This window comes from Bidens hawaiensis, unplaced genomic scaffold, assembly GCF_021521415.1.
Source record: "Bidens hawaiensis isolate Kalapana, Puna unplaced genomic scaffold, B.hawaiensis_p1.1 tig00031688_1, whole genome shotgun sequence".
In the NCBI taxonomy this organism is placed as follows: Eukaryota; Viridiplantae; Streptophyta; class Magnoliopsida; order Asterales; family Asteraceae; genus Bidens; species Bidens hawaiensis.
Window position 1 is genome coordinate 91,012 of NW_027505217.1, and position 16,214 is coordinate 107,225.

At 34.8% G+C, this 16,214-nt stretch overlaps 1 protein-coding gene across 1 annotated transcript; it reads left to right on the top strand.

Annotated features, from left to right (window-relative positions):
* The first annotated feature begins 1,846 nt into the window (after positions 1–1,846).
* On the top strand, positions 1,847–9,710 carry LOC143611573 (uncharacterized). The gene is made up of 19 exons (XM_077085767.1): positions 1,847–2,077; positions 2,140–2,268; positions 2,964–3,131; positions 3,209–3,292; positions 4,961–5,011; positions 5,473–5,529; positions 5,603–5,685; positions 6,575–6,698; positions 6,773–6,832; positions 7,492–7,686; positions 7,757–7,843; positions 7,919–8,066; positions 8,140–8,267; positions 8,383–8,430; positions 8,561–8,774; positions 8,845–8,948; positions 9,057–9,127; positions 9,189–9,484; positions 9,561–9,710. The coding sequence occupies exons 1-19, from the start codon at positions 1,847–1,849 to the stop codon at positions 9,707–9,709; spliced, it is 2,427 nt and encodes an 808-aa protein (XP_076941882.1). The 3' UTR covers position 9,710.
* Positions 9,711–16,214: the final 6,504 nt, after the last annotated feature.

Consider the following 16,214-nt stretch of genomic DNA (forward strand, 5'->3'; position numbering starts at 1 on the left):
GAGCCCATGCTAAAACCCCTCCCTTTCCCCTCCCTTTTTTTTTTGCCTTCCTTTAAATGAAACTCGGGAATGCCCAGATGCGTTTGGGTCATTACGGAGCTAGTAGATATATTCAAACTCTCATCCCACCAACGAGCTACCACTCAAATGCATCTAAGTCAAATGATGAGTTGAAACAAAAACCACAAGTCAGAAATAAAACAATTAAACATAAAAATGCACATTAAAGATGTACAATGCAAATCATTTATCGTTTTAATTTTTCAAAAGATTATTTCATATTTCTTTTCACTATAAATAAAGTTTAAAACGTGGTGGCTTTATACGTGGCAAAAAAATGATACAATGGTCTGACATAAGTGTTAGAAAACAACAGTTGGCATGTACGAAAAGAGAACAAAAGAAAATTGCAAGGGCCAAAAAGTCAACATATATTTTCATATGGGTTAAATATGTATGGATGGAACTGGTCCTGTGGCTTAACGTTTTCCTTTAATATATAGGTAATGCTAATTTTCTCATAGAGAATAAGGTGTTGTTCGTTTTTTAAGAGGTAAAATGTCTGCAGTCTGCGGACCATATCTGCAGACATCTGTAGCAGAAGAGGTGGATCAAACCTCTGGTCTGCAAGAAGAAGACTGTTTGTTTTTTAACAAGTCTGCAAACTGTTAAAATAAACAGAAATTTAAATAAACCGAATTTTTAAACATAAAAAAGGTCTTCAAACTTAAACTTTACGCAAACCTAATGGAACAAGATCTTCATTAAATTTAAACTTTCTACAAATTTTTTTCAATAAAAAACTAATGATAATTGGACAATTATGCAAACTAATTAATTGAACAAAAACTAAAGATAATTCAACAAATCAATTTCTTATAAAAAAATAATAAAAATTCAACAATAATTGAAAAACAACTCTCAAGATCTCATAAGTCAAAACAAGCCAAGCTCAAGCTCATTTACACAAAATAAACCTAAATTGATAAACACGACATTAATAATCAGTCTACGAGCATCAATTAAACCTGATTTCAACAAATTCCGATATTATAACCTTTCAATAGTATAATTTAATACACAAATTCAAACCGATTACATCACAAATCATACAAATATAGGTAAAGTACACAAATCAACAAAATAACAGTACACGGGACCGGAGTTGTGGATGTGTGGTAGCGGGAGGCGGAGGCGGCGGACCTACGGCACGCGAAGGCGGCTGAGGTATGGGGTTGTCGTAGAGGTGACGGCGGAGGGAGGGGGGGCAGCGGAGGTGTAGGGTGGCTGGAGAGGGGACGGCGGGAGCAAGAGAGGGGAGGCGGAGGTGTGGGGTGGTCGAAAAGAGGGCGTCGGAGGCAGCGGAGGTGTGGGGTGGTCGGAAAAGGGGTGGCGGTGGAGAAGAGAGGAGAGGGATGGAGGATTTGCTAGGTTGATGGAAGGGTTTAACGAGAACAGATGTGGGAAGATGTTAGAAGCTAATGGACCTAAGTCTTCTCCAAGAAGAGGACGCGTAGACCTTTTTTAATGAAATGTCTTCAGAAAAACAAACAGTCTGCGAGCCTAAAGGTCTGCACGTGATCTACGCGACGCAGACATAAGAGGCCACGAAGATCTTCAAACAAAAAACAAACACCACCTAAATTGTCATATGTGTTGTATCATAGGGAGCAAACGAGCTATCTTTTAAAGACTTGAAATTTATTTGAAGGGCACCGACGCCTCAGCCAAGTATGATCTCATTTTCTTGTAATTTTCATTATATTTTATTTAATAAATTGTAATTTCAATAAATAAAATAAAATAAAATCATCCACACACAGGAGTGGATATTCTGTTGGAACGAATGATTTCGTCGTCCTCGTTTGGTATCCCAACCTCCTCATTTTCGTTTACTTCTTCCATTCAATTCAGATTCAAACTCAAGCCTCCTCCTCATGCAGTTGCTGCTTTCCTCAAGCCCCAAACGCAACCGCCGGCCGTTATTGAAACTACTCTTCGGGTGCTCCAGTGGGACCAACTCTGCGATTCCGTCGCTTCCTTCTCCGGCACCTCCTTGGGCCGCCAAGCTACCAAGGTTTATTTTTAATTATTAATAATTGCATCAACCACTGACTGACTGACTGACTGTTTGTTTAGGCGGAATTATGTTGTTTGGATCACTCCTACCAAGACAGTTTGAGACTACTGGCAGAGACTAATGCCGCCGTTCAAATGCACAACCATAGTGGCTGCGTCATGGATTTCACCTCTATCGATATCGCTAAGGTAACCTTACTTATAACACTACTACACTTCCACCTTTTCCACGTTTATTATTATTATTATTATTATTATTATTATTATAATTTCTATTTCATATGATGCATATTGCATACCATTTCACTAACCACTTGTAGTCCATCCAACAACATTTAGGAGTTTGCGAGTTTCTAGACTATAAAGGGCCTGAGAAATAAACATTACGCCAATGCCAATTAATTGCCAGTGGTATAGACTATAAAGGGCCTGAGAAATAAAACTACTATCGAGCCGGGGGTCTCACCGGAAGCAGCCTCTCTATCCCCATGGGGTAGAGGTAAGGCTGTCTACATCTTACCCTCCTCTGACCCTACCATAGCTTTGCTATTGGTGGGATATACTGAGTACGATGATGATGATGATGATGATGATGATGATGATGATGATGATAGAGTTTTGTAACGATTATGCATGCTTAGGAATAACAAGTATGACAAGACAATTATACAATACTTTTAAAGTCTTGTTTGTTCAACACTGCTTGGATAGGATAAACCTGTGTTATGTCGGTAGGTTATGCAGACTTACTAAGAAAAACCATTCACTTGGTAAATTACTGGATCCTTAAGTCACACCAATTTCAATTAACTTGATGATATTTGCTTCCAAATAGGAGCTGAAATAGTCAAGAGAAGTCCTAAATTTTGTTATTTTGCGTGTAGGTGAAGTCTGCAGTACAACATGCTCACAGGGGCTTTCCTGTTGATGGACCGGAAGCAGTGGCCCTTGTAACCATGCTACAGTTGGTTGACTCGTTGCAGATGAATCTCAAAGAGGCAATAAAGGAAGACTCAGATTGGCTGCGACGCTTCATGCCAGTTGCTGAAATGGTACGTACATATATGATGAGTTTATTTACCACTCTGCCCTTTACTGTAAAGTCTAATGTTTGTTATACCGTTTACAGATTATGGATATGTCTGTTAATCGCCCATTGGTAAAGTTCATACAGAAACTTGTAGATGAAGATGGCTGTGTAAAAGATTCTGCGGTATGCCACTAACACACTATTGTTGAGATATTCGTATCTCTTAGCAGATATAGGTCTTGTTTCAGAAAATAGCAATTTTTGGCGCAAGTCCCTGATGCCACCAACATTTTAAGTATTTAACATCTATTTAGATACATAAGCAATGATAGTTTAAACTATTTTAGTTGTAAATCATTAATCGATTACATCCGAGTGTTACTGTAACTCCCACAATCATGTGATAAGATATGGGCATCCTAGTGTTGCTATGCCATTCTTCATAAAAATGCTTTATCTTGGGGTACTCCTTTCATGCACTCAACTAGTCTTCTTTTTTGCCATTAGAACCATCGTCGCTGGTTTTCGAATGCATGCCGACAAGAAAATCTGTTAGGCAGAAGACAATTTGGTCTTCAGAAACTGGCGTAAAACGTCTCATCTTTTCATGGTTTCATTACTGTAGAAGACTTTCTATGCTGAATAAGTCAACGAAGTTAAGTTATTGTAGTTTTTTGAAGTCCTATGGATAAACGAGTAACCTTGTAGCATAAGGGAGGAAGAACTTAATACCATCAGAGTACAAAGATGCATGTGGATGCTTGTGATATTCTGATACAAACCCAGTTGATGCATGCGGATGCTTGTGATATTCTGATACAAACCCGGTTAAGGGTTGCCCTTGCAAAAGGACATGGGCCAGACCTGAAACATGCCTGGAGCAAATGCTTTTGGTTCTACTCTTGATTTCTGCCTAGACCCAATTCAACCAAGATAACAAGCCAAAGGTGAAAATAAAAGTACTTTGCGCATAGTGGTTTAGAATATTAATGACAATGTTTATCACTCAAGAGCGAGTTCTATTCAAGAAGGGGAGGGTGATGTTAATATCATGGAAGTAGGTTAGTTATATGGTCTACGATGCATAGGCTTTTACTTAATCACCAAGGAAGTCTTTTAATTAACAAGGGAATCTTTTTAATACTTGGTCTTTTCCTTATTTTAATAAGCTTCCTATTTAGATTGATCATAGAATAGAACTATCTAGTTAGTTTATTGTTCTCTGCTATAAATAGGAGTCATCAGTAGAAATTTTCATTATGTTATGAGTCTTCTTAAATCTTGTGTTCTTCCGGGAAAGAATATTATTCTCTTCTATTTGATAACATGCTAGTCATTCCCCAAAAACCTTAACAAATACATTAATTGCCTAATTTGTAGCTTATGTTACATCAACTGACAATCCAAACCCCATGCTTGGTATTGCATGAAAGAAATCAAATATTCCAAGCATCCAACTCATTTATTTATCATTGCCTAATAATAGTCTACAATCTGCATCCATTACAAATATAATTTTGTAAACACACAACAATGGAATATATAGGGTAGGAGGTGTAAAAAATATCCAAGAAGTTCCTTTTCTCTCTTTTCTTCTACCTTTGTGGTCCTTGCTATTCTTTAAATCGTGTCAAATGGATAAAAAAGCATCAATTTTATTGGTTATGAAGTATAATTTTGTAAACACGCAACAATGGAACATATATGTGAATGTTGTTATTTTATATGCGCCAATATATGTGAATTTTGTAAACACAACAATGGAACATATATGTGAATGTTGTTATTTTATATGCGCCAATATATATTATTGTGTTACTAATCCCCCCACCCTTCTTCATGATTTTGCAGAGTCCTGCCTTGAAGCGAGCTCGTGAACAAGTGCGATTGCTTGAGAGAAAGGTTCCATCTCATCTATTTTCTCTAGTCTAATAATTAATTGGGATTTACTATCTGAATGAATCAAGTTACACGTATAGTACATTAGCACCGACCTAAAGGACATGCCCACAGAAAGCATGAACACAAATTTTCTGGTAATTTACAGCATTTTTTGCATACATATGATTGCTTCCAATGATGAGTTTTCAGTAAGCAACCCTTATCAGGCTGGTTAATCTCCTTTCTTGAATTAAGTTATTTGATATTTTGATTGCACTTGAAGAGTTCATCATATGGACCATCAGACATCCCTATAAATTCGTGTGTGCACCCACACACAAATACTGTGTGGTGCTAATTTTGCATGGTCCAATAAGTATCTCCAAAAACATTAATATTTCATGTAGATATCTACTGTTGAATAAATGTATACCACAGGAAGGAATCTGATCCACTTATGCAGATTCTTCTTTCTTATTCAGTTATACCAGTTGATGGAAAGTCTTATCAGTAAGGAGATGAAAGAAACATCGTCCGTGGTAAGATGTGTTGTAATATCTATGTTTTATTCTCTTATGGTTCTACCCTCATCTTTATTCCTTGCTGAACTAGGAAGTAAGCAACACTGATGGAAGATGGTGTATAAAATCAGGAACTGATACAAAGAAAAGCTTTGATGGTCTATTGTTATCAAGGTGAATCGCATACTAGACTTCATCAGTTCATTGCACATTGTGTTGTTTTGTTTTCTTCATTGTTAAATTTACTCGCCAACTGAATTTGGATGGTCCAAATGTTTTCGGTGCTGTAGTGTTGTCACAATGGATCTTGAACTTTATTGTAGGATCAATAGTTTGTCTCCTACTTGAACAACTGTACCCAATAAATCCCACAAATAGCATGACTATTGGTAGGGTCTGGGAGGATGGGATGTAAACCAACCTTACCCTCTATCCCTGGAGATAGAAAGACCCACAGCACCAAAAACTAACAACAGACAACAACCGGAACTAAAGATACAGAAATAGAGAGCTACCAAATAACAAAAGTGGTGGAAGAGTAACATAGTAAAATAGAAACTGATATAACATCAGAAAACTACATCTAGACATGGATACAGAAAGACAATCACATGCAAAGTCCATCTAAAGTGTTAGAAAATTTAAGCCCCTAAAACAAAGCTATGACACATATGTACCCTCTCCTGAAAGTCCTTAACCTTAATCCTATGTCTCCACGAACCCCTATCATGGACCATGTCCGCTCATGTTGTCTATCCTTGTTCTTTGTATGTTTTAACCTTATGAACACATCACATTTTATCGTGGACTAGATTCTGAGCACCTTTGGTGCGATATATCTCAAAAGAACTTGTTGCAGAAGTGTTGTGCTTGATTTTTGTGTAAGAAGTGGAACTTTTTAACACAAGTGTTCTGTTATATCTTTTATATGTTGTTGTCGGTCCAACAAGTGGACAAGACTTTTTTTTAATGATTTCTTCTATGATAGTGATAAAAATGTGACTATGTGAGAACTTGCTTCTACCCTCCCCTCAGTCTTGAGAAATAAAAAAGTGTGTTGTAGTGGTTCAGGCACAGGAAGCCTTGTGGAACCACTTTCTGCTGTTCCATTAAATGATGAGTTGCAACAAGCAAGAGCTTCAACAGCCAAGGCTGAATCTGATGTGCTCTTGCAGATAACACACAAGGTAACTGAATCAAAATTCATTATATTATTCTTCTCTTGATGCGTTTTCATTTATTCTTTTTTATTCCTGCACAGATGCAAACAGATCTTGAGGACATAGAAAATCTGTTCAATGCGATAATCCAATTAGATGTGGTTAGTATCTATCTCTGATTTTGAATTCTCATAATTTGCCACTGCAGTGGTCAATGTGCAAGGAGTATCTTTTTTGCGTTCTAGTTTTTGTTTGCCATTTCCTTTATTGTTTTCTTATGTTTTAAATTTATTTTCTCCCTTCATCATAGCATAGAAAATGTTCCAATTATTTTTTTTTGTACCGAGAACTGACAAGTGTATATATTGTGTTAGTATGTGTTTTATTCATATATGGGCCCGATATAGGATTCCCGAGGGTTCTTTTGTGTATAAATTTCCCTTCATTCAGATACTTTCATTTACTTTGGAATCACATATACAAGCCCATTTCTTTCGTTATGCTTTCTAGCGTTCTTTTGTTTCTTCAACACAATGCTTTTTATAGTTGCGCTGTAGGTGAAACATGATACCCTTTATTTATACTTGTTTTTCTCTGTCAGTTCGATAAACATTTCTACAAAGAAAATATGTGTAACTTCTGTTTATTTTCAATTAGTAGTGGGTAGTTCATTTTCAATAGTGGGTCTGATTATGTTTATTTTTCTTTGGTTGTAAATTAGGCGAGCATTTTTAATGTTTTGAGTTAAACTATCTCCCTAGATCTCTTCTAATTGTCTCTTGCTCTTCTAAAACTTGATTTGGTGCGCCAACAAATGCAGATCAATGCTCGGGCGACATATAGTATTTCATTTGGTGGCACTTATCCGTATCTAAATTTGTCTTCCGAGGAGTCGTCCTCAGTTGAACAAGTAAAATGGAAACTGTATTTGCCAAAAGCTTATCATCCTCTGCTACTTCAACAACATCGACAAAATATGCACAAGGCTATGAAGGACGTCAGTGACGCTACTGCTGTAAGTGGCATGTGTTTTCTCTGCTAAAGTAAAATCTTTATGTTAAACTACTCAAATTTAAAACCACTAGGAAATTAGAAGGAGAAGGCAGCAGGTAGTGATTGCCACTCAGAGAGAGGAAGAAATAAATGCAAATCTCTCATCTTTAGAAGCACAGGTAACTGTTTGAGAAAATTAATATAATAGTTTGCAGTTTCTGTTCTGACGTTAACTCAATGTTATAAGTTTTCAGGTTGCAAGATTAAAACAATCATCCCCTGTTCCTTTAGATATATATGTTGAACAGAAAACGAGGGTTCTGGTTATAACCGGCCCAAACACTGGGGGAAAGACCATTTTATTAAAGACAATAGGGTTGGCTGCTATGATGGCAAAAGCAGGCATGGGTTTTAAATATTTGCTTAGTCAAAGAGGAGTGAATTACATATTAAGGTGGTGGTGGTGTTTTTGCAGGACTTTTTGTGTTGTCATCGGAATCTGTGAGGATGCCATGGTTTGATTCTGTATATGCTGATATCGGTGATGAGCAATCCTTGTCTCAATCTTTGTCTACCTTTTCCGGTCATTTGAAACAAACTAATGTAAGTTGTCATCATGAGAACAACATACTCAATTGTGATGTTTACTATAAGGGCTCATAGCTTCATGGCTGGTTTGATTTCCAATATATATAGCTGACTGGTTTTGTGTTTTCAGGACATACTTTCAAGTTCAACAAGTCGGTCATTAGTGCTCCTAGATGAGGTATAATAGATACATTTTAAACATTGAAACTTGTACTGTCTTTCTGGATTTCTCAATAACGCAATGGCTAGACATCTTTTTATTATTTTACGTTTGTAAGACATATGCATAATTAAGAGTATCTTGGTAGGTTGGTGCTGGTACAAATCCTCTAGAAGGAGCTGCTTTGGGAATGTCACTCCTGGAATGCTTTGCTGAATCTGGAGCATTGTTGACAATGGCTACCACCCATCATGGTGAACTTAAAACCCTCAAGTATAGCAACAATGCGTTTGACAATGCATGCATGGAGTTTGATGAAGAGAACCTGAAACCGACGTACAGAGTTCTTTGGGGAATTCCAGGTTCTTAGCTTTTCATTTTATTCTACGATGCGACTTGCGAGTTAATAACTAATATGAAGATGCAATGCAGGGCGGTCAAATGCAATAAACATAGCTGAAAGGCTTGGACTCCCAAACGTGGTTGTAGATAATGCTCGTGAACTCCATGGAACAGCTAGTGCAGAGATTAACGAGGTGACTTGCAGCAGCATACTCTGCTACTTGTAACTATATTCTACCAAGCATATTACCTTGGTTGAAGATATTATATTTTGTGATATTGCATAATTTCTTGACATGCAGGTTATAGAAGATATGGAGAAGTTGAAGCAGAAAATTGATGAGCATATTCACGAAGCACGCCATCATCTTAGGTGAGGAATAGAAATGAGTGGCGGTCAAGTATAACTGCTAATGCTACTACTTTTGTTTCAGGCTTGGTAGGGAACTTCATAGAAAACTAGTTATTAGCGAGGGTAGGATCAGGGAACATGGCATCAGCCAAAAATACAGAAAAATACAAGAAATATCAGAAGCCGGAGGAGTAGTGCGTTCATTACTTCACAAGAGAGTGAGAGAGCGTCGTGCATCCCCAACTGCAGCTGCTTCCGAGCTACAAAATATTAATAAGCAGCAGAAAAGGCTGACATCCTTTAGCAGCAGTCAGTCTACTACAGGTACACAAAAAGACACAACAGCAGTAATGTTGAATGACAAACAGCAGCCAATAGGTACTTCTCAATCACAATCTTATAGACTCTTACCTAATAACTACTTTATGACAAATCGTTCGCATTCGAATTGTAGAAAAAGCCATCAAGGTGGGTGATACGGTGCATGTTTTTAAATTTAACAAAAAAGCAACTGTGTTGAAAGTAGATCCTTCTAAGCAGGAAATATTAGTTCAATGCGGGAACATGAAGTTGAAGTTAACACTAGCTGATGTTCAAATTTGATAGGAATATACAAGTCTTTACTTAAATTTCATCTGTATGATTTCTGCTCATAGACATTTGATTGGGACTGAAGTCGTTATTGGTAAAGAAAAAGAAAATCAATGTTTGCATGTACACACAAAAAGTAAATACATATAGCTCCTGTTGAATTAAGTGATTATAGACTAGAGAAAATAAATTTACACTTGGGCACCTTCTACACATGATAATTATATAACCAGTCTAATTTTCACAAGCTAAACCATCCTCTACAATATTTACAACCGTAAAAAATAATTATTATGAATTACTAAAGCCTGCACCGCAAAGCGTGGGTGATAATACTAGTTACATCTTTAAACCAAATTTGTTTCTTAAACCCATAACTGATTGATATAGTTTAGGTCTATTAAACAATTAAACCGATTTTCAACTAGGGGCCATTATTTTTACTTACCTAAATTCTTAGGGATTCTTGAATATGGCCTTGCCCATGATGAATAAAAAACCCAAACAACTTACAAAGCCGAAGTGAAACATGACTAACAAGAATGAATCATACCGAAATCAAAGTAGAAATGCTATTAGATCAAAAAGATCTTCTTTTGGACTTTATAATCTTCACTTTTATAAAGTTAACACGAGAACCGACAACTAACAGAGAATGATTTTTTCGCTCCCAAAAGTAGTCTCCTCGTAAAAAGATGAGCAAATTAGGGTTAAACCCCGTTTTTAAAAGTGTATGGCCGTACAGTTTAGTGTGTAGATAATGTTTGTGTGTGGCCGTACATTCGTGCATAGTTTTGTATGACCGTACATGACTTTGATTGACTTAATTTTTGAGCTTTACTTCCTTGTTTCTCTTCATTTCACACCAAATAGCTTTCCAAACTTGCAAATCCAAATATACCGCGGTCAAGTGTTGATTCGAATGGATTCACTACGAAAAAATGCTTAACATATCTGAGAGCGGCTGGAAAATCATTACGAAAATCGCACGCTTCCACCTTATTAGGATATTTTCAAGGCGTCCCTATTACTTATGCCCTTGGGACATGAAACGTATTCATAATTGCAGGCCCATTGAAGCCATCCAAATTAAAGTGACATCCAATCGTTACTTTTGGGTTCTTGTGTCAAGCTAATAACCTTTTTCTTTCTTTCTTCCTTTTTTATATAGGAATACCATTAAATTATTTACCAATGTATTAATTGTTATTTTATTAGAGTAGAGGAATTTACCTTACACATGGAATTAGCCTATTAAAAAGATTGCGAAATCTATGCCTGTTATGAAGAAACGAGTTATACGTTAATTTTGATTTTTGTGTAATGCTTATGGTTTTATATTTTTTAAACCTAGTTTATTTTTTAGTTTAGATATTTCTTATATTAACTACTAGTATTTCGACCCCCCGCGTTGTGGGGGTCGTGAAATCATAGCCGAAGCTAAATAAGGTAATAGAACTAAACTTGTCGATTTTGTTCACTCGTCATCGCTGTCCATTTTTTGCCAACTAATAAATTTGGAGACTTCATATCAACTAAGACAATTCCCTTTGCCTGAAACATATAATGGGCTATTCACTGGCTTAAATCTTTATTTTAAAGAACCACTTTCTACCTTTTAAATGGCAAACTCAAGAATCAAATTAGAAAAATAAATAAATAAATAACCAAAATTTGATACAAACCACATTCAAAACCATCAGCAAACCCTGTCTTTGATCCATGATTTTGCTGGCTGCCTGTCCATGTGTAGTCTTTGATCCATGGTTTCGTTGGCTGCTTGCCGATGTGTAGGGCGAAACAACAAAACCACACCCAAACCCAACCATGCGCATACCTGTTTTTAACAGAAAAAAGATCAACCAAAGCGGGTCAAATCACATTTATCTGTTCATAATTTAAAAAGTTATGGGTCTTTATTAGGAAAAAAAAAAGAGTCAGCTTACCTAGGTAATTACTTGGTGATGATTGAAAACTGTGGACGAACGGTGACCACAACCATGAACAAAACTACATTTAGATGGCAAATGCATTTCATGATGGAAACTTTCCAACAAACAATCAAACACCGCATTATTTTAGAATATAATCATAGTAATGAGAAAATGCACGGTAATTGATGTAGACAGATAAGATTGTAGTCAAAGCATATGTATGGGAAGAACAAACCCCAGTCGAGTCCTCTATATACACAAAAATCACAATAAAATAAATGAGTTACAGTTATTTATAGTAACAAATATTATTTCTATTAATAAAAATATAAAATATCAAACATTAAGGGCTTACATAACTCATATTTGCGATTCAAAAAGGGGGTAGCGGCGCAGCTTGTTGCCCGCTTGCCTTCTGTTTCGATGTAATCCAATAAATAATTAATACGGCAATTATTTGTAGTTTGCTTACTTTCAAGACCATTGTAACCCATTTTTAAGTTTTGGGATTGGTACGGTAACAATTTTTTGCCTCTGATATGTAGTGTTTTCCATATGCCGACCGAGACTAAATGTAATGAATGTGCCAATGAATTGAAAACATATGTACAAATCATACTTGTTCATCAGAGGTTCTTGTCCGCCACTATAGTATTGGAACCCGACAACAAACGTAACCAAAGCACAGGCGACGGTTATCACCATGTAATCAGCCATTCACAACCAAAAGTCGCCACCAGGGGTTACAAATTGGAGCCCGGCAACAGTCGTAATCAACTAATCAGAGTGGATGACTTACCTATGTCACAGACCGTAATTCGCCGCCGACATGTTACCATTGAAAAACGGCAACAGCAGCAGCATCGTGTAAAAGACGAATCTAGAGACATCATACAAAATCGGAGGAGTGAAACCGGTGAGGCTATTGATTAAAATATTAACAACTAGTTTTGGAGCCCGTGTCACACACGGGATAATTCAAATTATAAAATTACAATTAAAGCAAATAATTACATAGCGTATATGAAAAATGTATTACATATATGCTTGTATCTATACTATGTATACATAAATTGATTTTATTTATATCACAAAATTAGTTTTTTAAATGAACTAAATAAAAAAATTCCGGTGCAAAAACGTACCCGAGAATGCTTCTTTCTATTGAAAATTTAATTCTCATTGTCATATATGTATAATTGAAAGAATTTTGGTTATGAACCAATTTCGGAAATTGGACGTCTCATACGATATTAGTTCTAACCACTCAGCCTAAATACAAAAGGAGCGTTACCTTTATTGATATATTTATCAATTTATCACCCATCAAAGGAAATGAGAACATTAATTGTAAGGACGGATGTTCTTCAAGAACTATGTTTTTCTAAGCTACACCATGAAAAAGATTTTGATAAGTTTCAGAGGGTTTCTCGACTTTGTCATAATGACAACATAAAAAATAGCATGTTAACTCATTCAATTTTATGAATATTTTATTTCATTTGAACATAGTTTTACATGACATGATTCCCATACAACGTTCTGATCACCATAGAAGGAAAAAATAATATTTACATAAATATTTCAAATTTGATAAAAGTTAGAAGTATTGATAGGCATGGGGTGGCATGTCGAAAGTGTTCGTAATCTTTTCTTAAATTTTAATAGTCGAGGGAAAAATAGTCAATTTGCCAAATCCTGAACCTTTTGATTATTTCAAAATATGCCCTTAAAAATAAATTTGAAGCCCGAATCATGTTTAAAATTCTAACTTTCATACTTTTGACATTTTAAGTCAACACTTTGAACCCATAACAAACTTGACGATAAATCTATTTGCATTCTCAAACTTTTAAAAATACTAAAATTTTTCATTTTTTACCCATAACAAATTTTGACCTAAATGTACCTAACTTGTACCAAGCAATCTATTTACCAACTTTTTACCCATAAAATCAAATTTAAGTTCCAAAAAAACCCAAAACAATCCTTGATAAAAAAAACTAAGTGATTAAGTATGACAAACTTTGTTATCTAAAAGTGATTTGTATATACTATCATTACATTTTAACATATATACAGTTTACTAAATTAACCAAAAAAATATATGGATATATTTAAGCATATATTTATAATTTATAAATTTATATGACAATTTATAATAATAATAACAATAATAATAGATAAATGGATTGATTAAAAAAAATGATCGACTTTTAAGCATATATTTATAATTTAATGATTAAAAAATTACTTTGTAAAATGAAAGCGTGTTCGAGTTTTGTTTTTATTTACAATCTTCTACAATATGCATAATACAATATGTGAATGATAGCATTTGAAATTATATTCTTTTCAATATTTGAGAAACATGATTTATTGTTGATTTTTGAAATTCACCAAATATTTTAAAATACATAGTAAAATAATATGTCAATATTTATATTTATAAAAATATATAGATATAATATAAATAAAATGTAAAAGGAAAGTGAATAATTATTGATCTATTGCATATATTAAGATATCTTAGTTTTGGAGGAAAAAAATTGTGAGAATTAACCAAAACATGACAAGTGTGACAATTATTTTACTTTATTAGAATAGCTAGATACCCCAATTATTATTATTATTATTATTATTATTATTATTATTATAACTAGGTTACATTTCCTGTTATACACGTACGGAAAATATATAAAACTTTGTGTGTGCACGCTCGCGTGTGTGTTACATACATTTTAACAAATTGTAAACGTCAGATAATCCATTATTATTATTACAAGGCATCACGTTGTTATTTTAATTAAAAAACCCAATATACAAAGACAAATAAAGAACAATAACAATTTAAAACATAATTCTAAGTTATGTCACATATTTCTAACTTATACCATGAAACAAAAAAGACATATTAGTTAAAACTTCATCATCTACTGAAGTCATATGTTGTAAACTACGAAGCGTAAACATGTAGATGTTGTAACATAAGTTGTGTGTTATAAAAACTATTTTTACTGAAATTACAAAATATTTAAGTACACAACATAAAAAATAATAAAAACATGAATATAACAATGAGATATAATTATAATTTTTATTAAATCGCGTGTTTAATAAAACAATAATATAATCCAAACCTCGTGACTTAAACCACCAGTTCAGTCCAAACGTTCATAAGTAATTTTCCAAAATAATAATAAAAAAATAAATAAAATAACAAAGTCTCAAAATTTATAAAAATAATAATGAAAATAATGAATTGTTTTTATTACTCAATAAATGATGATTATAACAATTTATTTGAAACTTTCTTCAACTTAGGAGTCGCCACCAGGGGTTACAAATTGGAGCCAGGCAACAGTCATAATCAACTAATCAGAGTGGATGACTTACCTATGTCACAGCCATAGACAACCGTAATTCGCCGCCGACAGGCGACGGGTTACCAAAATGAAAAATGGCAACAGTAGCAGCATCGCGTAAAAGACGAATCTAGAGACATCATACAAAATCGGAGGAGCGAAACCGGTGAGGCTATTGATTAAAAATATTAAAAATACCCCAATTATTATTATTATATATTATAATTGAGAAGTTTGGCGACGCAACCACATGATTGGTCCACATGGCCTCACGTGGTTGGTCGGCCTTTTTATTTGTTCTCGTTTTTAAATGCGCGTCGGTTCGTTGCCGTAAAATAAGGGTTTTTTTACTATTGAAATCGTCAAATGGTTCCGGCACAAACTCGCGTCAGCTCCCGTTCGCAACTTAAGGTTTTTCCCCATGAGTTTTTTTTAGTCCATCGATTTTGGACGAATTCGCGTCAGGTCACGGTCACAACGAGCATATATTTTTGGTTTTCGCCACGGTCATTTTTATGTAAATATGTTTATTTGTTGTCTTTTGAGTGTGGATGAATTAACTTATTGCTTTAATTTCGATGTCGTTACTTGATACTAATCGAACTCGTGTCGGTTCACCACCACAACACATGGTTTTCTGTATACGATTTAGTACCAATAACGTCGATTATGACTGAATTCGTGTTAGTTCACTAACGCAACACGCGGGTTTTTTTATCACTTTTTTTGTCCCTAAATTATAGAATCAACGAATTCGTATCAGTTCGCAACTGCAACACGCGTGTTTTTCTGTTCGACACTTTTTTTTATATTTTAAATTTATTGTATTTGGGTGTGGACGAATTTATAATTTGCTTTATTTTAGTACCATAGCCAGATACCAACCGACGTGTCACCGGCTCATAACCGCAACGCGTGTTTTGTTATGTTAATATGTTGTATTTTTGCGTTAAAAAAAATTAGACAACTCATACGGACACGTGTATAGTCCCAAACACAATACATTATGTACCACACCTAAATCCATATGCACAACAAATTACAGCTTTATAAAAGAAACAGTGTTTTTGAGAGTGGTCACCGACTTCCAATTTTAGAGTATTATTGAGTTAGGTTCAAATAAGTAGTTTGATTTTTCTAAGAAGGCTAGGAAGGAGAGTATTTTAGTCTTAACACTTTAATCTCAAAACCCATTTACTTTAATCTCAAAACCCACTT

What these genes read in the sequence shown, in the direction of transcription:
- LOC143611573 (XM_077085767.1), top strand. Translation starts at nt 1,847, where the DNA reads ATGATTTCGTCGTCCTCGTTTGGTATCCCAACCTCCTCATTTTCGTTT. An exon ending in TCTTGCAGATAACACACAAG is followed by an intron (nt 6,699 to 6,772) that starts GTAACTGAATCA and finishes ATTCCTGCACAG; the next exon opens with ATGCAAACAGATCTTGAGGA. An exon ending in TCTCATCTTTAGAAGCACAG is followed by an intron (nt 7,844 to 7,918) that starts GTAACTGTTTGA and finishes ATAAGTTTTCAG; the next exon opens with GTTGCAAGATTAAAACAATC.